At 50.4% G+C, this 23,892-nt stretch overlaps 1 protein-coding gene across 1 annotated transcript in view; it reads left to right on the top strand.

Annotated features, from left to right (window-relative positions):
* Window positions 1-7,717, top strand: part of HADHA (hydroxyacyl-CoA dehydrogenase trifunctional multienzyme complex subunit alpha) — a 54,230-nt gene extending 46,513 nt beyond the window's left edge. Inside the window, exons 12-20 of the mRNA XM_063914969.1 lie at window positions 715-849; window positions 963-1,134; window positions 1,215-1,301; window positions 3,869-4,009; window positions 4,564-4,632; window positions 4,715-4,910; window positions 6,281-6,395; window positions 6,730-6,875; window positions 7,243-7,717. Coding sequence (XP_063771039.1) covers window positions 715-849; window positions 963-1,134; window positions 1,215-1,301; window positions 3,869-4,009; window positions 4,564-4,632; window positions 4,715-4,910; window positions 6,281-6,395; window positions 6,730-6,875; window positions 7,243-7,388 — 1,207 coding nt within the window. The 3' untranslated portion in view covers window positions 7,389-7,717. The remainder of the gene's footprint in view (window positions 1-714; window positions 850-962; window positions 1,135-1,214; window positions 1,302-3,868; window positions 4,010-4,563; window positions 4,633-4,714; window positions 4,911-6,280; window positions 6,396-6,729; window positions 6,876-7,242) is intronic.
* Window positions 7,718-23,892: the final 16,175 nt, after the last annotated feature.

The following is a 23,892-nucleotide window of genomic DNA, read 5'->3' as shown; positions in this document are numbered from 1 at the left end:
CAGGAACCTGCCATCCTCAGTGCTGGAGTATATAGTGTCTCCCTAATTCTAGCGGTGTCCCGTACAGGAACCTGCCATCCTCAGTGCTGGAGTATATAGTGTCTCCCTAATTCTAGCGGTGTCCCGTACAGGAACCTGCCATCCTCAGTGCTGGAGTATATAGTGTCTCCCTGATTCTAGCTGTGTCCCGTACAGGAACCTGCCATCCTCAGTGCTGGAGTATATAGTGTCTCCCTAATTCTAGCTGTGTCCCGTACAGGAACCTGCCATCCTCAGTGCTGGGGTATATAGTGTCTCCCTAATTCTAGCTGTGTCCCGTACAGGTACCTGCCATCCTCCAGTGCTTGGGTATATAGTGTCTGTTATGTCCCTAATTCTAGCTGTGTCCCGTACAGGAACCTGGCTATCCTCGGTGCTGGGGTATATAGTGTCTCCCTAATTCTAGCTGTGTCCTGTACAGGAACCTGCATCCTCAGTGCTGGGGTATATAGTGTCTCCCTAATTCTAGCTGTGTCCTGTACAGGAACCTGCATCCTCAGTGCTGGGGTATATAGTGTCTCCCTAATTCTAGCTGTGTCCCGTACAGGAACCTGCCATCCTCAGTGCTGGGGTATATAGTGTCTCCCTAATTCTAGCTGTGTCCCATACAGGAACCTGCTATCCTCAGTGCTGGGGTATATAGTGTTTCCCTAATTCTAGCTGTGTCCCGTACAGGAACCTGGCTATCCTCGGTGCGGGACTGATGGGCGCTGGTGTTGCGCAGGTCTCTGTAGATAAAGGTATACAGACCATTCTGAAGGACACGACAGTGGAAGGTCTGGGCAGAGGACAACAACAGGTGTACAAAGGGTAAGACCGCCGTGCTTTGTTATACATCAGATAAGTGGACCTATTTCCCTGTCACATTATATATTTGGAGCCCGCAGTCTATGTCCCCAATATAATGTCCCTTCCTCCCGCAGCCTCAATGACAAGGTAAAGAAGAGGACGCTGACCTCCTTCGAGCGTGACAGTGTGATGAGTAACCTGACAGGACAGCTGGACTACACGGGGTTTGAGACGGCAGACATGGTGATCGAGGCCGTGTTTGAGGACATCAAGATAAAGCACAAAGTGCTGCAGGAAGTGGAGTCGGTGAGTGTCTGTGCCGTACTCCTGTCCCGTTACTGCTGTGCTCCTTATTACAGTCACTGAGCATGCTCTGTCCTCTGCAGGTCACCCCTCCTCACTGTATATTCGCCAGTAACACGTCCGCGCTCCCTATCGGTCAGATTGCGGCGGTCAGTAAGAGGCCGGACAAGGTGAGTGTCATGTGATGCTAGGAGGTGCCTGACGTAGCTTATCATTCTTCTAGGGTTTGCTTTCCCTCGTGGAGTATTGGCAGGGGCGGGAGAATCCTATGTCAAGTACCCTATTCCCACATGACCAGCCGCAGCATTAATTTTACAACACCCTGGTATCTCTACTGTGCAGGGGAAGTAACAGTAATACTGCCCCCTGTATCCTGTGCGGGGGTGTTACAGTAATGCCGCTCTCTCTCCTGTGCGGGGGTGTTACAGTAATGCCGCTCTGTGTCTCCTGTGCAGGTGGTAGGGATGCATTCTCTCTCCTGTGCAGGGGTGTTACAGTAATGCCGCTCTCTCTCCTGTACAGGGGTATTACAGTAATGCCGCTCTCTCTCCTGTGCAGGGGTGTTACAGTAATGCCGCTCTCTCTCTCCTGTACAGGTGGTAGGGATGCATTATCTCTCCTGTACAGGGGTGTTACAGTAATGCCGCTCTCTCTCCTGTGCGGGGGTGTTACAGTAATGCCGCTCTCTCTCCTGTGCAGGGGTGTTACAGTAATGCCGCTCTCTCCTGTGCGGAGGTGTTACAGTAATGCTGCTCTCTCTCCTGTGCGGGGGTGTTACAGTAATGCTGCTCTCTCTCCTGTGCGGGGGTGTTACAGTAATGCCGCTCTCTCTCCTGTGCGGGGGTGTTACAGTAATGCCGCTCTCTCTCCTGTGCGGGGGTGTTACAGTAATGCCGCTCTCTCTCCTGTGCAGGGGTATTACAGTAATGCCGCTCTCTCTCCTGTGCGGGGGTGTTACAGTAATGCCGCTCTCTCTCCTGTGCAGGGGTGTTACAGTAATGCCGCTCTCTCTCTCCTGTACAGGTGGTAGGGATGCATTATCTCTCCTGTACAGGGGTGTTACAGTAATGCCGCTCTCTCTCCTGTGCGGGGGTATTACAGTAATGCCGCTCTCTCTCCTGTGCAGGGGTATTACAGTAATGCCGCTCTCTCTCCTGTGCAGGGGTATTAAAGTAATGCCGCTCTCTCTCCTGTGCGGGGGTGTTACAGTAATGCCGCTCTCTCTCCTGTGCGGGGGTGTTACAGTAATGCCGCTCTCTCCTGTGCGGGGGTGTTACAGTAATGCCGCTCTCTCTCCTGTGCGGGGGTGTTACAGTAATGCCGCTCTCTCCTGTGCGGGGGTGTTACAGTAATGCCGCTCTCTCTCCTGTGCGGGGGTGTTACAGTAATGCCGCTCTCTCTCCTGTGCAGGGGTGTTACAGTAATGCCGCTCTCTCTCCTGTGCGGGGGTGTTACAGTAATGCCGCTCTCTCTCCTGTGCGGGGGTGTTACAGTAATGCCGCTCTCTCTCCTGTGCAGGTGGTAGGGATGCACTCTCTCCTGTGCGGGGGTGTTACAGTAATGCCGCTCTCTCTCCTGTGCGGGGGTGTTACAGTAATGCCGCTCTCTCTCCTGTGCAGGTGGTAGGGATGCACTCTCTCTCCTGTGCGGGGGTGTTACAGTAATGCCGCTCTCTCTCCTGTGCAGGTGGTAGGGATGCACTCTCTCTCCTGTGCGGGGGTGTTACAGTAATGCCGCTCTCTCTCCTGTACGGGGGTGTTACAGTAATGCCGCTCTCTCTCCTGTGCGGGGGTGTTACAGTAATGCCGCTCTCTCTCCTGTGCAGGTGGTAGGGATGCACTCTCTCTCCTGTGCGGGGGTGTTACAGTAATGCCGCTCTCTCTCCTGTGCGGGGGTGTTACAGTAATGCCGCTCTCTCTCCTGTGCAGGTGGTAGGGATGCACTCTCTCTCCTGTGCGGGGGTGTTACAGTAATGCTGCTCTCTCTCCTGTGCGGGGGTGTTACAGTAATGCCGCTCTCTCTCCTGTGCGGGGGTGTTACAGTAATGCCGCTCTCTCTCCTGTGCGGGGGTGTTACAGTAATGCTGATCTCTCTCCTGTGCGGGGGTGTTACAGTAATGCTGATCTCTCTCCTGTGCGGGGGTGTTACAGTAATGCCGCTCTCTCTCCTGTGCGGGGGTGTTACAGTAATGCCGCTCTCTCCTGTGCGGGGGTGTTACAGTAATGCCGCTCTCTCTCCTGTGCGGGGGTGTTACAGTAATGCCGCTCTCTCTCCTGTGCAGGGGTGTTACAGTAATGCCGCTCTCTCCTGTGCGGAGGTGTTACAGTAATGCCGCTCTCTCTCCTGTGCGGGGGTGTTACAGTAATGCCGCTCTCTCTCCTGTGCGGGGGTGTTACAGTAATGCCGCTCTCTCTCCTGTGCGGGGGTGTTACAGTAATGCCGCTCTCTCCTGTGCGGAGGTGTTACAGTAATGCCGCTCTCTCTCCTGTGCAGGTGGTAGGGATGCACTCTCTCTCCTGTGCGGGGGTGTTACAGTAATGCCGCTCTCTCTCCTGTGCGGGGGTGTTACAGTAATGCCGCTCTCTCTCCTGTGCGGGGGTGTTACAGTAATGCCGCTCTGTGTCTCCTGTGCGGGGGTGTTACAGTAATGCCGCTCTCTCTCCTGTGCAGGTGGTAGGGATGCACTATCTCTCCTGTGCGGGGGTGTTACAGTAATGCCGCTCTCTCTCCTGTGCAGGTGGTAGGGATGCACTATTTCTCTCCTGTGGATAAGATGCAGTTGCTGGAGATTATCACGACAGATAAAACGTCCCAGGACACCGCGGCCTCAGCTGTAGCTGTTGGACTGAAGCAGGGAAAAGTCATCATTGTGGTGAAGGTAATCTGCATTAATTAGAGCTGACTGATGGAAGTAGAGCTGATATTACAGGCAGTGCTGAGACTGATGTGATGAAATAGTTATTGGGAGATTTATGCCCCAGATCTCTGGCTTCTCATTTATTGTGTGAGCTGCACCTGTATAAATGACATTGTATTCACACCTGTAGCCGTCCCTTAACACTAATTAGTAAAAGAAGGCGCTTGTTTATAACGTGATGGTTTCCCGTATAGCGGAGGGAACGGTGAGGGTTTCCTAGTATTGTGATATGGACTCCAGACAAGTGGCCGCGTGGATATTTTGTGAGGGTTGTATTAGCATATTGCTCAGCTTTCTTGCCTGATATAAATGTAATATTAACTGTCAATGGTGCCATCTAGTGGTCAGTGACGGAATTAGTCAGTCCTTTGATTACTGTTATTACCACATATGAGCCATCTTGTAGTTTACGTATCTGAAACAGACGTTGCTTTTGTCCCCGGCTCAGTCTGAGTATCAGTAACACTGCAGGTTATATTTCGATTTACCAACCTGTAGTATGAATGTGTTTCTAGGACGGGCCGGGATTCTACACCACCCGGTGCCTGGGCCCAATGATGGCTGAAGTGGTGCGTGTTCTGCAGGTAAGTTCCGTTATCTCTGTACTTACCTGGGTAACTTACTGGTGCTGAGTGTGTCGCTGATCTGTTTCCTTCCCTGCTCTAGGAAGGGGTTGGCCCCAAAAAGCTGGATGCCCTCTCTACTGGTTTTGGGTTTCCGGTGGGAGCTTCCACTCTGGCAGATGAAGTGGGCATTGATGTGGCGGCTCACGTGGCGGAGGACCTGGGGAAAGCTTTCGGGGAACGGTTTGGAGGAGGCAACATTGAGCTGCTGAAAGCCATGGTGCAGAAGGGCTACTTGGGTAAGTGACGTTGAGTCTCCTCCGGCACTACGTGGCGCTGTGCCGTTGAGAAGCGACTGCAAGCTCCTATTGGCCGCGGCCCCTGCGCCTTGCCAGTGATCACTGTTAATTCTCTACGTATATTTGGGGCAGATATTTAGTAATGGGACCAAGCTAATGCGTCACAAAGACGCTCACTCAACCACTGCCCTCATTTTGGCTAAATTTGGCTGCCGGTGCTGTTCATAGACAGTTGGTTATACTCTACATAACAATAACTTACAACCTCAACCCTCTAGTACCCTTAACAGGTCATGTTTTCAGGATTTCTTTGTGGAAACAGGTGGCATAATTACTGACCCAGCAACAAATTAACTCAACAGTGCGTGTTTAAAGAAATGCAGAAAACGTGGCCTGTTGGTGGTACTTTAGTTGAGAAACTCTCGTCTACAAGATCACTTTCCTCCTAATAAAGATTTGTATTTCCTCCACAGAAAGTAACTTCTGCTCCTTAATTTCCCTCACCCGCCAGTGAGCCTCCTGTCTACCGCCCTTTGGGTGTCATTCCGAGTTGATCACTCGCTAGCTATATTTTGCAGTGCTGCGATCAGATAGTGTATCGCTTGTGGAGCCTCCCTGTACAAAAAAATGTTGTGCAGTTTCTGAGTAGGTTTGAACTTACTCAGCGGCTGCGATCACTTCGGCTTGTCCGGGCCCGAAATTGTCGTCAGACACCCGCCCTGCAAACGCTTGGACACGCCTGCGTTTTTCCTAACACTCCCAGAAAACGGTCAGTTGCCACCCACAAATGCCTTCTTCCTGTCAATCTCCTCGCGATCGGCTGTGCGAATGGATTCTTCGTTAAATCCATCGCCCAGCTACGATCCGCTTTGTACCCGTACGACAAGCCTGGGCATTGCGGTGCATGCGCAGTAGTGACCTGATCGCAGCAAAAAATCCTAGCGTGCGATCCGGTCGGAATGACCCCTTTTATACGCTGTAGCTTTCCCAGTGTGTATGGAATGTGGTGACGTCTGTGTGGGATCTGGGTTGTGAATAGACTAGTTCAGTGTTTGTAGAGTGCGGTGACTCTGTTATTGCTGAACTCTGTGCGCACAGAACTTTCCCTGGGCTACATGCGCCATTAGATAATGAAATCTAGTTTTTTGGCGTGGAGCAGCGTCGCCTTCCTAAGATGCGTGCCGTGTTTCCAGCAAGGCTCTCCATCATACTTTCAGCACGTTGGACCTGTGTATAACTCCGTCCAAGCCGGATGCCGGTCTGTGTAGCTCTGCATGAGGATTGAGAGAGAAGACCGTTATGCTTTTAGGGGAGTGTGCCACCTCCAATGATGGCAGTCCGTGTTACACTTGTCCCTGTTTCCTCCGTAGGCCGTAAATCGGGGAAAGGATTCTACGTGTACCAGCAGGGAGTAAAGGAAAGGTCCATCAACTCCGGGGCTGAGGAGATCCTGGAGAAGTTCAAGCTGAGCTCCAACCCTGCGGTGTACGTCATGTTCTTATCTCCTGTGCATGTTCCGCCTCTGTCTCCTCCTGGGGAACGGGGTGTTTTGTAGGGTGTTATCTCAGTTCCTGTCACTTGGTCGGTGTTGGGTAATAGTCATTCATTGGTGCAAGGAGACCACCTGTTCTGTTTTATCCATCAGGCTGTTAAATATTACTCTCTGAATAGATCAAATATGTTCCACCGTCATGACCTCCAAACAAGGACAAGTGTCCAACGTTAAGCTGTTGTCCATTTACTCTCTTGTGCCCCCGTAGTTGGCTCTGTTACGTCTCAGCCAGGCATTATGTGACGTGTTAACTTTCTGCTCCCGCAGCTCCTCCGATGAGGACATCCAGCTCCGCCTGGTCACCCGATTTGTGAACGAGGCCATCATGTGTCTGCAGGAGGGAATCCTAAGTAACCCAGTAGAGGGCGATATTGGCGCAGTGTTCGGGCTCGGCTTCCCACCGTGCCTTGGCGGTAAGATTGTCCGATCCGTGCTTGGAGAACGTAATGCTTGTTCTATGTAGATGGACATAGGGTGGAGGAGATATGTCCTTTCTCTGTAGTTCATGTTATGATGCTATGGTTGTAATGGAGGGAGAGGGGCCACTTATTAGTGTAAGTAGCAGGTGCGTCTTGTGAGTTGGGGACCCATGTGGTTCTGTCGCTTTGTTTTTGGGCTCTCCTGATTGTCAGAGGTGCAGTATGTTCTACGAGTAAATTTTAGGAACCACAGAACAATGGCCTACTGACCAGGGCCACAGAACAATGGCGGATCACTGGGTCGTTATGTGAGCACCTGTGGCAGAAGCCACCGCTTACCGTCTGTACTTGTCTTCTGTAGGTCCGTTCCGGTACGCAGATGCTTTCGGAGCAAAGCACATAGTGGAGAAGATGCGGAAGTACGAGAACGTGTACGGAACGCAGTTCACACCGTGCCAGCTACTGATTGACCACGCCAATGACCCCAGCAAGAGATTCCACCACTAACCGCCCGCGTACTGGGTTCTTTAACCACAGTGTAAGCACTATAAGACCAGCGATTGTAAGGAGGCTGCGGTAGAGTAACCGAGGTGTATACCACCTTTTAACCCTGCTAAAGATTTGAGCCGTTATGTGCCTTAGATGGGAGATTTTTCCGGCACCGTGTTCCTGCCACGTTCAAGCTTTCTCAATGGAGTTTCATTTTGTTTTGCACTAATCGCTGGCTGAGAGACTCTAACTCAGATGTCCCCTGTGTGAGAGGAAATGAGGTGACTCGCCCCACAGCAATGCGTCCGTTCCATGCCATGTGAGCATCAATAAACGTTTATTTCCAACCGTGTGTGCGCTTCCTGTCTGTCAGCACTCACTCATTACAGCCCATCTGCGCTAAGGATGAGTGGGACTCGTCAGCAGCAAACATCTAGCTGATGAGTCCTACTTCTTCAAATTACTAAACCTCTATTACAATATGTACCGTTTAATATGAGGTTTCATCTGCCTCCTCCCGGCAGCATACGTGAACGGGTCCATTCTATGTCTGTAGCAGGACAGGTAAAGAAGACACAGCCCAACATGTACATATGACAGGCGTATTCAACATGCGACCCTCCAGCTGCTATGAAACTACTCAGCCCAGCATGCACTGCATCAGTGTGGTGTTTTTTTTTTTTTTTTGTGTGTTTTTTTTTTTTTATTAAAGCATGTGGAAATATGTCTGGGTATGCTGGGATGTGTAGTTCCGCAACACCTGTAAGGCCGCATGTTGCATACCCCTGACATATGCCCTCTCCTCCATACTTCCTGTGTCACAGCCTGTCCTCAAGCTGCACTTAGTCCCTGCACACTATTGGGGTCATTCCGAGTTGCTCGCTAGCTGTTTTTAGCAGTCGTGTAAACGCCTAGTCGCCGCCCATAGGGGAGTGTATTTTCGCTTTGCAAGTGTGCGAACGCCTGTGCAGCCGAGCGATGCAAAAACATTTTCTGCAGTTTCTGAGTAGGTCTGAACTTAGCCCCTGCGATCACTTCAGCCTGTCCGGGGCCGGAATTGACAGACACCCGCCCTGCAAACGCCCGGAAACGCCTGCGTTTTTCCAACCACTCTCAAAAAAACGGTCAGTTGCCACCCACAAACGCCCTCTTCCTGTCAATCTTTTTGCGATCGGCTGTGCAAATGGAATCTTTGTTAAATCCATCGCTCAGCAACGATCTGCTTTGTACCCGTACGATGCACCTGCGCATTGCGGTGCATACGCAGTTTTGCAGAGTTTTGTCCTGATCGCACTGCAGCAAAAAAAACTAGCATTCGATCAGGTTGGAATTACCCCCTATGTACTAATGACAGCACCTTAGTGACTGGCTCATCTACTACCATGGAGGGGTCCAGCAAACCTATTTACCAAGTGCATAACCACCCGCCTCCCTGACCGTACACACATACACAGCTTCCCTACACTTAGCACGGGTCCCCAAATGTACCAGGTGTATAACCACCCTCCTCCTCCTCCTCCCTGGCAACATACACAGCATCCCTGCACTTAGCACGGGTCACCAAATGTACCAGGTGTATAACCACCCTCCTCCTCCTCCTCCCTGGCAACATACACATACACAGCCTCCCTGCACTTAGCATGGGTCACCAAATGTACCAGGTGTATAACCACTCTCCTCCTCCTCCCTGGCAACATACACAGCATCCCTGCACTTAGCATGGGTCACCAAATGTACCAGGTGTATAACCCGCCACCTCCTCCTCCTCCCTGGCAACATACACAGCATCCCTGCACTTAGCATGGGTCACCAAATGTACCAGGTGTATAACCACCCGCCGCCGCCTCCTCCTCCCTGGCAACATACACAGCATTCCTGCACTTAGCATGGGTCACCAAATGTACCAGGTGTATAACCACCCGCCGCCGCCTCCTCCTCCCTGGCAACATACACAGCCTCCCTGCACTTAGCATGGGTCACCAAATGTACCAGGTGTATAACCACCCGCCTCCTCCTCCCTGGCAACATACACAGCATCCCTGTACTTAGCATGGGTCACCAAATGTACCAGGTGTATAACCACCCTCCTCCTCCCTGGCAGCATACACATACACAGCTTCCCTGCACTTAGCACGGGTCACCAAATGTACCAGGTGTATAACCACCCTCCTCCTCCTCCCTGGCAACATACACAGCCTCCCTGCACTTAGCATGGGTCACCAAATGTACCAGGTGTATAACCACCCTCCTCCTCCTCCCTGGCAACATACACAGCCTCCCTGCACTTAGCATGGGTCACCAAATGTACCAGGTGTATAACCACCCGCCTCCTCCTCCTCCTCCCTGGCAACATACACAGCATTCCTGCACTTACCATGGGTCACCAAATGTACCAGGTGTATAACCACCCGCCGCCTCCTCCTCCTCCCTGGCAACATACACATACACAGCCTCCCTGCACTTAGCATGGGTCACCAAATGTACCAGGTGTATAACCACCCGCCTCCTCCTCCTCCTCCTCCCTGGCAACATACACAGCATCCCTGTACTTAGCATGGGTCACCAAATGTACCAGGTGTATAACCACCCTCCTCCTCCTCCTCCCTGGCAGCATACACATACACAGCTTCCCTGCACTTAGCACGGGTCACCAAATGTACCAGGTGTATAACCACCCTCCTCCTCCCTGGCAACATACACAGCCTCCCTGCACTTAGCATGGGTCACCAAATGTACCAGATGTATAACCACCCGCCGCCTCCTCCTCCCTGGCAACATACACAGCATTCCTGCACTTACCATGGGTCACCAAATGTACCAGGTGTATAACCACCCGCTGCCGCCTCCTCCTCCCTGGCAACATACACAGCATTCCTGCACTTACCATGGGTCACCAAATGTACCAGGTGTATAACCACCCGCCGCCGCCTCCTCCTCCCTGGCAACATACACATACACAGCCTCCCTGCACTTAGCATGGGTCACCAAATGTACCAGGTGTATAACCACCCGCCGCCGCCTCCTCCTCCCTGGCAACATACACAGCATTCCTGCACTTAGCATGGGTCACCAAATGTACCAGGTGTATAACCACCCTCCTCCTCCTCCCTGGCAACATACACAGCCTCCCTGTACTTAGCATGGGTCACCAAATGTACCAGGTGTATAACCACCCGCCTCCTCCTCCTCCCTGGCAACATACACAGCCTCCCTGCACTTAGCATGGGTCACCAGATGTACCAGGTGTATAACCACCCTCCTCCTCCTCCTCCTCCCTGGCAACATACACAGCATCCCTGCTCTTACCATGGGTCACCAAATGTACCAGGTGTATAACCACCCGCCGCCTCCTCCTCCCTGGCAACATACACATACACAGCCTCCCTGCACTTAGCATGGGTCACCAAATGTACCAGGTGTATAACCACCCGCCGCCGCCTCCTCCTCCCTGGCAACATACACAGCATTCCTGCACTTACCATGGGTCACCAAATGTACCAGGTGTATAACCACCCGCCGCCGCCTCCTCCCTGGCAACATACACACACACAGCCTCCCTGCACTTAGCATGGGTCACCAAATGTACCAGGTGTATAACCACCCGCCGCCGCCTCCTCCTCCCTGGCAACATACACAGCATTCCTGCACTTAGCATGGGTCACCAAATGTACCAGGTGTATAACCACCCGCCTCCTCCTCCCTGGCAACATACACAGCATCCCTGCACTTAGCATGGGTCACCAAATGTACCAGGTGTATAACCACCCGCCTCCTCCCTGGCAACATACACAGCCTCCCTGCACTTAGCATGGGTCACCAAATGTACCAGGTGTATAACCACCCGCCTCCTCCTCCTCCCTGGCAACATACACAGCCTCCCTGCACTTAGCATGGGTCACCAAATGTACCAGGTGTATAACCACCCGCCTCCTCCTCCCTGGCAACATACACAGCATCCCTGCACTTAGCATGGGTCACCAAATGTACCAGGTGTATAACCACCCGCCGCCTCCTCCTCCCTGGCAACATACACATACACAGCTTCCCTGCACTTAGCATGGGTCACCAAATGTACCAGGTGCATAACCACCCGCCGCCGCCTCCTCCTCCCTGGCAACATACACAGCATTCCTGCACTTACCATGGGTCACCAAATGTACCAGGTGTATAACCACCCGCCTCCTCCTCCCTGGCAGCATACACATACATAGCCTCCCTGCACTTTGCACGGGTCACCAAATGTACCAGGTGTATAACCTTCCCCCTCCTATCCTGGGAATCCAGAATCTCTGCCACTCCCTAGTATCACCTCGTAGATCACTACCTTAGATTGTGTCAGACACATCAGTTCATCTGGCTGTTTCTAGTTGCAGCACGTAGGACGAGCATCGCTGCAAATGTCTTGCAAGTGACAGAGCCCCACGGTTTTGACCTCTGTGGTGGCGACATGAGACCCAGCACTGTTTGGCACTCCCGTACTGAAACCCACAACTTACTCCTTAGTTGAAACACTTTCATGGCTGAGGTGCTTTCCCAGCCACTAAAATCATTCCTAAGAATTGTGTTCTTTGTGGTAGCACTAGATGAGCCTTTGCTCGTTTGCTCCTCAGCCGTCTTGCTTCAGGACTAGAGTCACACTGGCTGTAGCTCGTCTGCAATCATTATGACGTCTAAGCAGGACTAAAGAAGGTTGCCCTCTTTTCTTCGTTTGGCTGTCACCACTGCCAACACCTTTTGGGAAAGTCCTCGATGATGCAGCCAAGGCAAATGGCTCGATGATTGAACGAATGCTCACCAGTGGTCTATGGATGATAGAGACTTGTCTCCATCGCTCCTAAGATGGGTCTTGGAGGTGCTGATTGAGACCTTGTAGACCCAACACTACGGAAACCTCTGCCGTGCTTTTGAATGATCAAGATTGTTGAATTGAAGCTCATCTCTATGGGAATGCCTGTCACATTCCGTTACAATACTGTTAGACTTTCTCTCATGGCCTGCACTGCTAATTGGAACCCCACCCTTCATCTGACCGTGTCCAAAGAAGCGTCCAATATATAATTGGTGGTTAAATCTATCTTCTGCTCAGCCTTTAATAATTTGCCCTTTTTCACACCATCCTGAATGGATCTATAAATCACAGCCCCATAAGCAGAGGACTGACTTCGGTTGTCTTGTCCATTCGAAGCTTCAATGAATGGGCATTCTCCAAAGTTATTGCCGCCAGTTACTGCTGAATCCAGCTTTAGAGGAACAAGAAACAGGATAGATACAGATATGTCCTCCCTCATTGGGGCTGCAGTCACGTTAAATAGCCTTTCTAGTCACACCAAGCTGTCAGCGCATTTACTGTACGAATAAGACGCACAAGCAGCCTTTGTTGATTAAAATGATATGAATCGTGTTTATTCTTTGTATGACTGCGGCTGTATCTGCATACGAAATGCTACATTAGTGTCAGCTGTTTTCTACCAATGCTGTAATGTAGCACTTCATATGCAGATCCAGCCGCAGTCACACACACACACGCAATATACACATGCCACGTATTGTTTTACTCAGCAGTGTCTGCTCATGCGTCTTATTCGGGGGAATAAAGACGCTTGGTGCTGGCTGAGTCACGAGAGAGCTGGTGCCTCTCGTGTTCCCTGTGTGCTGCTGCTCATTATGTACAGAGGTTAGATGATGGACGCATCTATGTACCCAATTAGATTACCATTAGGATACATTATGAAAATGTCCGGACTTATCTTACTGAGGGAAAACCCATATTTTCTTCCAGGATTCCCGAAAGGTCATGTCTTGTAGTTGTGGCTCGCGACTAACGTTCACAATGCCCATAATTTTATAAAGGTCTCTGAGCAAATCAAACATCCAATCAGGATTTTAAATTATTTTCATCTGTAACAGAATCCTGCGGCTCTTCTCGGACATCTCTTGCTGCAGACCAGGACGCATTGGAGCACTCACTGCCGACTGACCTGCGGCTTTATATCTATCCTTGTAAGACACACGTGTTTCTCCTGGACAATACTATGTCGTACTCTTATCACACACTGGTCACTATAAATGGTTTAGATGACTGCTGCACCTCCAGCTGAATCTTTGTCCCTTTCTCAGAGGACGCATTAAGTTACCACAATATAATTTATTGTAAATAAACGGGAAACTCTAAACTGAAAGATAAATGCCCTGACCTGGCCGGGGATGTTTCTTGTCCATGCTCACAGATAGCCGTAACCCTGGGGGTGATATTGTAATAAATCCTAAGCCTAACTGTTGTCTCCAGCAGACCTAGAACGGTGGCCTCCGGGCAGAAACGGATCTAAGTGCATGCTCCTCTGCCCAGGAACCTTGTCCTGTGCTGCTGCACACTGACGTCTAATCATGCAGGTGTTTAAAAATAGAAATGTGCAATTTTGGTGCCACATATCCAGATAGAAAAAACACTGTACATTGTCGTGTGGCAGCATTTGTAGACTCCCAGGAGGTCACACCCGGAAGCCTGTACAGGACTATTGGCTGGCTGTGTACACACTAAGGAATAGGAATGGGCATCAACTTACAATGTTTTCAAAACATTGATGGTTTATGGTCAATGGTGAATACTTTTTGCCATCGATGGGGGAGACCCAGATGGTCTCCCACCATCGATGGTACAGAACCAACTGATGGTTTAGATTTTTTTTTCCCTACAAGGTGCCCTAACACACGCACAGCCCGGCCCCATGTTCTGGTTGGTCCACAGACCAGTCAGTGATAGAACAGGGATAACCATCAATGGTCACTTACCATTGATAGCCAGCCCTACTAAGGAGCCCCTGATCACATAGCAGCACACAAGATGTACACTGCAGGACTGCCGGAGGTGACCAGAGACATCACTGAGAGTGCAGCCTTTCCGGCCACTAGGAGCCAGTGACATCACTGAGAGTGCAGCCTCTCCGGTCACTAGGAGACAGTGACATCACTGAGAGTGCAGCCTATCCGGTCACTAGGAGCCAGTGACCTCACTGAGAGTGCAGCCTTTCCGGTCACTAGGAGCCAGTGACCTCACTGAGAGTGCAGCCTTTCCAGCCACTAGGAGCCAGTGACATCCTTGAGAGAGCAGCCAATCCAGTCACTAGGAACCAGTGATATCACTGAGAGTGCAGCCTATCTAGTCACTAGGAGACTGACATCACTGAGAGCGCAGCCTATCCGGTCACTACGAGACAGTGACATCACTGAGAGTGCAGCCTATCCGGTCACTAGGAACAAATGACATCCCTGAGAGTGCAGCCTATCCAGTCACTAGGAACCAGTGATATCACTGAGAATGCAGCCTATCCGGTCACTAGGAGCCAGTGACATCCCTGAGAGTGCAGCCTATCCCGTCACTAGGAGCCAGTGACATCACGGAGAGTGCAGCCTATCTGGTCACTAGGATCCAGAGACATCACTGAGAGTTCAGCCTATCCGGTCACTAGGAACCAGTGATATCACTGAGAGTGCAGCCTATCCGGTCACTAGGAGCCAGTGACCTCACTGAGAGTTCAGCCTATCCGGTCACTAGGATCCAGAGACATCACTGAGAGTGCAGCCTATCCGGTCACTAGGAGCCAGTGACATCACTGAGAGTGCAGCCTATCCGGTCACTAGGAGCCAGTGACATCACTGAGAGTGCAGCCTATCCGGTCACTAGGAGCCAGTGACATCCCTGAGAGTGCAGCCTATCCGGTCACTAGGAGCCAGTGACATCACGGAGAGTGCAGCCTATCCGGTCACTAGGATCCAGAGACATCCCGGAGAGTGCAGCCTATCCGGTCACTAGGAGCCAGTGACATCACGGAGAGTGCAGCCTATCCGGTCACTAGGAGCCAGTGACATCCCTGAGACTGCAGCCTATCCGGTCCCTAGGAGCCAGTGACATCACGGAGAGTGCAGCCTATCTGGTCACTAGGAGCCAGTGACATCCCTGAGACTGCAGCCTATCCGGTCCCTAGGAGCCAGTGACATCACGGAGAGTGCAGCCTATCTGGTCACTAGGATCCAGAGACATCCCGGAGAGTGCAGCCTATCCGGTCACTAGGAGCCAGTGACATCACGGAGAGTGCAGCCTATCTGGTCACTAGGAGACAGTGACATCACTGAGAGTTCAGCCTATCCGGTCACTAGGAACCAGTGATATCACTGAGAGTGCAGCCTATCCGGTCACTAGGAGCCAGTGACATCCCTGAGACTGCAGCCTATCCGGTCACTAGGAGCCAGTGACATCCCTGAGAGTGCAGCCTATCCGGTCACTAGGAACCAGTGACATCACTGAGAGTGCAGCCTATCCGGTCACTAGGAACCAGTGATATCCCTGAGAGTGCAGCCTATCCGGTCACTAGGAACCAGTGACATCACTGAGAGTGCAGCCTTTCCGGTCATTAGGAACCAGTGACATCACTGAGACTGCAGCCAATCCAGTGACTAGGTTGCAAGTGACATCACTGTGACTGACATTACAAACTTGCTTATCAATGCATGGGTTGACGGGTCCCATACACAGAGGCGAGGCCAGTGAAGTCACAGCAACTACAATGTGATGATTCTGTCATCTGTATCATAGTGAGACGCAAATACTGTAATGTATAACAGAGTGGCGGTGGAACGTCGGGGTAGTGCTGCACAATGTATTTTCCACATGTGAACATGTCAGTTATTGGCTCCCACAATGTAACCACCAAATACATAGGGGTCTATGTACGAAGCCTTGGAGAGAGATAAAGTACCAACCAACCAGCTCTTTTCAAACACAGCCTGTAACATGACAGCAGCTGATTGGCTGGCACTTTATCTCTCTCCAAGGCTTAATACATAGACCCCCTTTCATGTAATCACACAGCAGGCGCTGGTGCCCGGGGGGCTCTGACTTAGTCAGCATGTCACCTGGAATAAATAAACCTTAATAAATACAAAGTTGTTGTTTTTCCTGTGTCGTGTTAGGCCGCTATTATCCTCATGGCTACATGTGTTACAAGACCCGTTCAGGGGTGTACTTACTTCCTCTCATCGCTGTCATTGGTGCTTTGCACTCAGGTGACTAGATGTAAAATTGTCTTTTCTACTTCATATCAACAACACTACTCAGCGGCCATTTTGTATCTGGCATGATATATATCAGCGCGTCATTTTCTGCTTAGAATCCAAATATAGCATCAGACCTTTGAAATAAGGTTTTTTAGATATTTTGAAAGAGTGAAATCTGAAAATTAAAGTATTTAATCTCAGTAAGTGTTCGGCAAGACTCCCTCCTGCCTGCGCTATGGGGTACACACCCTGCCCAGACTCCTCATCCTCTGTGTCATCAGAATTCCCCTCCTCATCTTCCTCATTCTCCTCCATGTGCTGTCTTGGGGCAGAACCCTCCTCTTAGCGCTGGATGCTATGTTGCTTGCTGGTTCCTGGCCTGCTATATCACACAGAAGAGGCCAGACAGAGGAACCTGTATCGCTAGAGAGAAACACGTCAAGTACACTCCATTGCCTGAGCCGCATGAAATCATTTTACCTCTGCCTCACATTAAAGGCCCGAATTCACGGGCAGATCTGGGGAGAGATGTGTGCTGAGCCAACCGCGATGTGTGCTGAGCGTGCGGGGGGGAATGGGGTGGCCGCTCATTTCACCCAGCGGGTGAAATGAGCGACCTGGTAGATTGAGCCTGCATGCAGGTCAATCTAGCACCAGCGATAGCTATGCGCGGGGTTGCGCATGGCTATCGCTGTGGGGGGTACACATGGACAGATCACTGCTTAAAATCTAAGCAATCTAGTCAGATTGCTTAGATTATCGCTCCGTGAGTACCCCCCTTAAGGGGAGAATTCAATTAGGTGCGAGTTTGCCAAAGGTGTTAAACTTGTGCACTTCACCTATAACCTCACACACTTCACCTCCTTATAACCTCGCACACTTCACCTATAACCTCACACTCTTTACCTCCTTATTACCTCGCACACTTTACCTATAACCTCACACACTTCACCTCCTTATAACCTCGCGCACTTTACCGATAACCTCACACTCTTTACCTCCTTATTACCTCGCACACTTTACCTATAACCTCACACACTTCACCTCCTTATAACCTCGCACACTTCACCTATAACCTCACACTCTTTACCTCCTTATTACCTCGCACACTTTACCTATAACCTCACACACTTCACCTCCTTATAACCTCGCGCACTTTACCGATAACCTCACACACTTCACCTCCTTATAACCTCGCACACTTTACCTATAACGTTGCACACTTCACCTATAACGTTGCACACTTCACCTATAACCTTGCACACTTCACCTCCTAATAACCTTGCGCACTTTACACACAACCTCACATACTTCACCTCCTTATAACCTCGCACACTTCACCTATAACCTCACACTCTTTACCTCCTTATTACCTCGCACACTTTACCTATAACCTCACACACTTCACCTCCTTATAACCTCGCGCACTTTACCGATAACCTCACACTCTTTACCTCCTTATTACCTCGCACACTTTACCTATAACCTCACACACTTCACCTCCTTATAACCTCGCACACTTCACCTATAACCTCGCACACTTCACCTATAACCTCGCACACTTCACCTATAACCTCACACACTTCACCTCCTTATAACCTCGCACACTTTACCTATAACCTCACACACTTCACCTCCTTATAACCTCGCACACTTTACCTATAACCTCACATACTTCACCTCCTTATAACCTCGCACACTTCACCTTCTAATAACCTCGCGCACTTTACCGATAACCTCACACACTTCACCTCCTTATAACCTCGCACACTTTACCTATAACCTCACATACTTCACCTCCTTATAACCTCGCACACTTCACCTTCTAATAACCTCGCGCACTTTACCGATAACCTCACACACTTCACCTCCTTATAACCTCGCACACTTTACCTATAACCTCACACACTTCACCTCCTTATAACCTCGCACACTTTACCTATAACCTCACACACTTCACCTCCTTATAACCTCGCACACTTCACCTATAACCTCACACACTTCACCTCCTTTAAACCTCGCACACTTCACCTATAACCTCACACACTTCACCTCCTTATAACCTCACACACTTCACCTCCTTATAACCTCGCACACTTTACCTATAACCTCGCACACTTCACCTATAACCTCGCACACTTCGCCTTCTAATAACCTCGCGCACTTTACCGATAACCTCACACACTTCACCTCCTTATAACCTCGCACACTTTACCTATAACCTCGCACACTTCACCTATAACCTCGCACACTTCGCCTTCTAATAACCTCGCGCACTTTACCGATAACCTCACACACTTCACCTCCTTATAACCTCGCACACTTTACCTATAACGTTGCACACTTCACCTATAACCTCGCACACTTCACCTCCTAATAACCTTGCACACTTTACCTATAACCTCGCGCACTTTACACACAACCTCACACACTTCACCTCCTTATAACCTTGCACACTTTTCCTATAACCTTGCACACTTCACCTCCTAATAACCTTGCACACTACACCTATTAACCTCACGCACTTCACCTATAAACTTGCGCACTTCACCTATAACCTCGCACACTTCACCTATAACCTCGCATACATCACCTCCTAATAACCTCACACTTTACCTATGACCTCGCACACTTTACCTATAACCTCGCACACTTCACCTCCTAATAACCTCGCACACTTCACCTATAACCTCGTACACTTCACCTATTAACCTCACACACTATACCTATAAGCTTGCACACTTCACCTATAACCTTGCACACTTCACCTCCTTATAACCTCGCATACTTCACCTATAACCTTGCACACCACCTATAGCCTCGCACACTTCACCTATAACCTTGCACACCACCTATAGCCTCGCACACTTTACCTATAACCTCGCACACTTCACCTCCTAATAATCTCACACACTTCACCTATAAACTCACACACTTCACCTATAATCTCGCACACTTCACCTATAACCTCGCACACTTCACCTATAACCTCACACACTTCACCACCTTATAACCTCGCACACTTCACCTATAACCTCGCACACTTCACCTTCTAATAACCTCGCGCACTTTACCGATAACCTCACACACTTCACCTCCTTATAACCTTGCACACTTTACCTATAACGTTGCACACTTCACCTATAACCTCGCACACTTCACCTCCTAATAACCTTGCACACTTTACCTATAAAATCGCGCACTTTACACATAAACTCTCACACTTCACCTCCTTATAACCTTGCACACTTTACCTATAACTTTGCACACTTCACCTATAACCTCGCACACTTCACCTCCTAATAACCTCGCACACTTCACCTATAACCTCGCACACTTCACCTATAACCTCGCATACGTCACCTCCTAATAACCTCACACACACTACCTATGACCTTGCACACTTTACCTATAAGCTCGCACACTTCACCTCCTAATAACCTCACACACTTCACCTCCTAATAACCTTGCACACTTCACCTATAACCTCGCACACTTCACCTATTAACCTTGCACACGTCACCTATAACCTTGCACACGTCACCTATAACCTTGCACACGTCACCTATAACCTCGCACACGTCACCTATAACCTCGCACACTTCACCTATAACCTCACACACTTCACCTATAACCTCACACGCTTCACCTATAACCTCACACACTTCACCTCCTTATAACCTCGCACACTTTACCTATAACCTCACACACTTCACCTCCTTATAACCTCGCACACTTCACCTATAACCTCGCACACTTCACCTCCTTATAACCTCGCACACTTTACCTATAACCTCACACACTTCACCTCCTTATAACCTCGCACACTTCACCTATAACCTCGCACACTTCACCTCCTAATAACCTTGCACACTTTACCTATAACCTCGCGCACTTTACACACAACCTCACACACTTCACCTCCTTATAACCTTGCACACTTTTCCTATAACCTTGCACACTTCACCTCCTAATAACCTTGCACACTACACCTATTAATCTCACGCACTTCACCTATAAACTTGCGCACTTCACCTATAACCTCGCACACTTCACCTATAACCTCGCATACATCACCTCCTAATAACCTCACACTTTACCTATGACCTCGCACACTTCACCTCCTAATAACCTCGCACACTTCACCTCCTAATAACCTCGCACACTTCACCTATTAACCTCACACACTATACCTATAAATTTGCACACTTCACCTATAACCTTGCACACTTCACCTCCTTATAACCTCGCATACTTCACCTATAACCTTGCACACCACCTATAACCTCGCACACTTCACCTCCTAATAATCTCGCACACTTCACCTATAAACTCACACACTTCACCTATAAACTCGCACACTTCACCTATAAACTCGCACACTTCACCTATAACCTCGCACACTTCACCTATAATCTCGCACACTTCACCTATAACCTCGCACACTTCACCTATAACCTCACACACTTCACCACCTTATAACCTCGCACACTTCACCTATAACCTCGCACACTTCACCTTCTAATAACCTTGCGCACTTTACCGATAACCTCGCACACTTCACCTCCTTATAACCTCGCACACTTTACCTATAACGTTGCACACTTCACCTATAACCTCGCACACTTCACCTCCTAATAACCTTGCACACTTTACCTATAATTTTGCACACTTCACCTATAACCTCGCACACTTCACCTCCTAATAACCTCGCACACTTCACCTATAACCTCGCACACTTCACCTATAACCTCGCATACGTCACCTCCTAATAACCTCACACACTTTACCTATGACCTTGCACACTTTACCTATAACCTCGCACACTTCACCTCCTAATAACCTCGCACACTTCACCTCCTAATAACCTCGCACACTTCACCTCCTAATAACCTCGCACACTTCACCTCCTAATAACCTCGCACACTTCACCTATTAACCTCGCACACTTCACCTATTAACCTCGCACACTTCACCTATTAACCTCGCACACTTCACCTATTAACCTCACACACGTCACCTATAACCTCGCACACGTCACCTATAACCTCGCACACTTCACCTATAACCTCGCATACGTCACCTCCTAATAAACTTGCGCACTTTACCTATAACCACGTACACTTCACCTTCATGCGCACACCTGAGATTCGCACAAGTCTATTAGAAATGACAATGTACACTACTCTTGCGAATTTTGCCCAAAATGCACACTTGGAAAACAGCATGAAAAAGTGGGGAGACCTTTCCTAGACCCCAAAAAGTGACAGCTTTGTTAGCAGGATCATATAGAAGACTGTTAGTGTGCATAGTGAAAGTACCGCACCTTTGTTAGCAGGATCATATAGAAGACTGTTAGTGTGCATAGTGAAAGTACCGCACCTTTGTTAGCAGTATCATATAGGAGACTGTTAGTGTGCATAGTGAAAGTACCGCACCTTTTACAAGGTGTCAGATCCCTGACACCCCTGGGGGGGGTGATTGCTCCAAGGGGTTCTGAATGAAGTAATTTTTCCCTTAAAATAGTCCATCGTGACTAAGCTATTGGACAACCACAAGAATATGGGTTGCAGAATGTCACTTAAAATTCACTTTTTACATCCCCATGTAGCCTTTTCCCTGACATCCTGGGCAGCGTGAGTGATGAACAGGGGAAGTTTTTCACCTAGACATACAACGGTGCATCACTACCAAGAACACTGGGACCCTGCAATGATGGGGACCACTGCTACCAAGGACGCTGGAACTGAAATGATGGGGACCACTCCTACCAAGGACGCTGGGAACCTGCAATGATGGGGACCACTGCTACCAAGGACGCTGGAACCCGCAATGATGGGGACTACTGCTACCAAGGACGCTGGGACCCTGCAATGATGGGGACCACTGCTACCAAGGACGCTAGGACCCTGCAATGATGGGGACCACTGCTACCAAGGACGCTGGGACCCTGCAATGATGGGGGCTACTGCTACCAAGGATGCTTGAACCTGCAATGATGGGGACCACTGCTACCAAGGATGCTGGGAACCTGCAATGATGGGGACCACTGCTACCAAGGACGCTAGGACCCTGCAATGATGGGGACCACTGCTACCAAGGACGCTGGGACCCTGCAATGATGGGGGCTACTGCTACCAAGGACGCTGGGACCCTGCAATGATGGGGACCACTGCTACCAAGGACGCTGGGACCCTGCAATGATGTGGACCACTGCTACCAAGGACGCTGGGACCCTGCAATGATGGGGGCTACTGCTACCAAGGACGCTGGGACCCTGCAATGATGGGGACCACTGCTACCAAGGACGCTGGAACCTGCAATGATGGGGGCTACTGCTACCAAGGACGCTGGGACCCTGCAATGATGGGAACTACTGCTACCAAGGACGCTGGGACCTGCAATGATGGGGACTACTGCTACCAAGGACGCTGGGACCCTGCAATGATGGGGGCCACTGCTACCAAGGACGCTGGGACCCTGCAATGATGGGGGCTACTGCTACCAAGGACGCTGGGACCCTGCAATGATGGGGACCACTGCTACCAAGGACGCTGGGACCCTGCAATGATGGGGACCACTGCTACCAAGGACGCTGGGACCCTGCAATGATGGGGGCCACTGCTACCAAGGACGCTGGGACCCTGCAATGATGGGGGCTACTGCTACCAAGGAAGCTGGGACCCTGCAATGATGGGGACCACTGCTACCAAGGACGCTGGTACTCTGCAATGATGGGGACCACTGCTACCAAGGACGCTGGGACCCTGCAATGATGGGGACCACTGCTACCATGGACGCTGGGACCCTGCAATGATGGGAACTACTGCTACCAAGGACGCTGGGACCTGCAATGATGGGGACTACTGCTACCAAGGATGCTGGGACCCTGCAATGATGGGGACCACTGCTACCAAGGACGCTGGAACCTGCAATGATGGAGGCTACTGCTACCAAGGACGCTGGGACCCTGCAATGATGGGAACTACTGCTACCAAGGACGCTGGGACCTGCAATGATGGGGACTACTGCTACCAAGGACGCTGGGACCCTGCAATGATGGGGGCCACTGCTACCAAGGACGCTGGGACCCTGCAATGATGGGGGCTACTGCTACCAAGGACGCTGGGACCCTGCAATGATGGGGACCACTGCTACCAAGGACGCTGGGACCCTGCAATGATGGGGACCACTGCTACCAAGGACGCTGGGACCCTGCAATGATGGGGGCCACTGCTACCAAGGACGCTGGGACCCTGCAATGATGGGGGCCACTGCTACCAAGGAAGCTGGGACCCTGCAATGATGGGGACCACTGCTACCAAGGACACTGGGACCCTGCAATGATGGGGACCACTGCTACCATGGACGCTGGGACCCTGCAATGATGGGGACCACTGCTACCAAGGACGCTGGGACCCTGCAATGATGGGGACCACTGCTACCAAGGACGCTGGGAACCTGCAATGAT

This window comes from Pseudophryne corroboree, chromosome 4 (genome assembly GCF_028390025.1).
Source record: "Pseudophryne corroboree isolate aPseCor3 chromosome 4, aPseCor3.hap2, whole genome shotgun sequence".
Lineage (NCBI taxonomy): Eukaryota > Metazoa > Chordata > Amphibia > Anura > Myobatrachidae > Pseudophryne > Pseudophryne corroboree.
The sequence above is the reverse complement of the archived record's forward strand: the minus strand, read 5'-3'. Positions and strand labels throughout refer to the sequence as shown.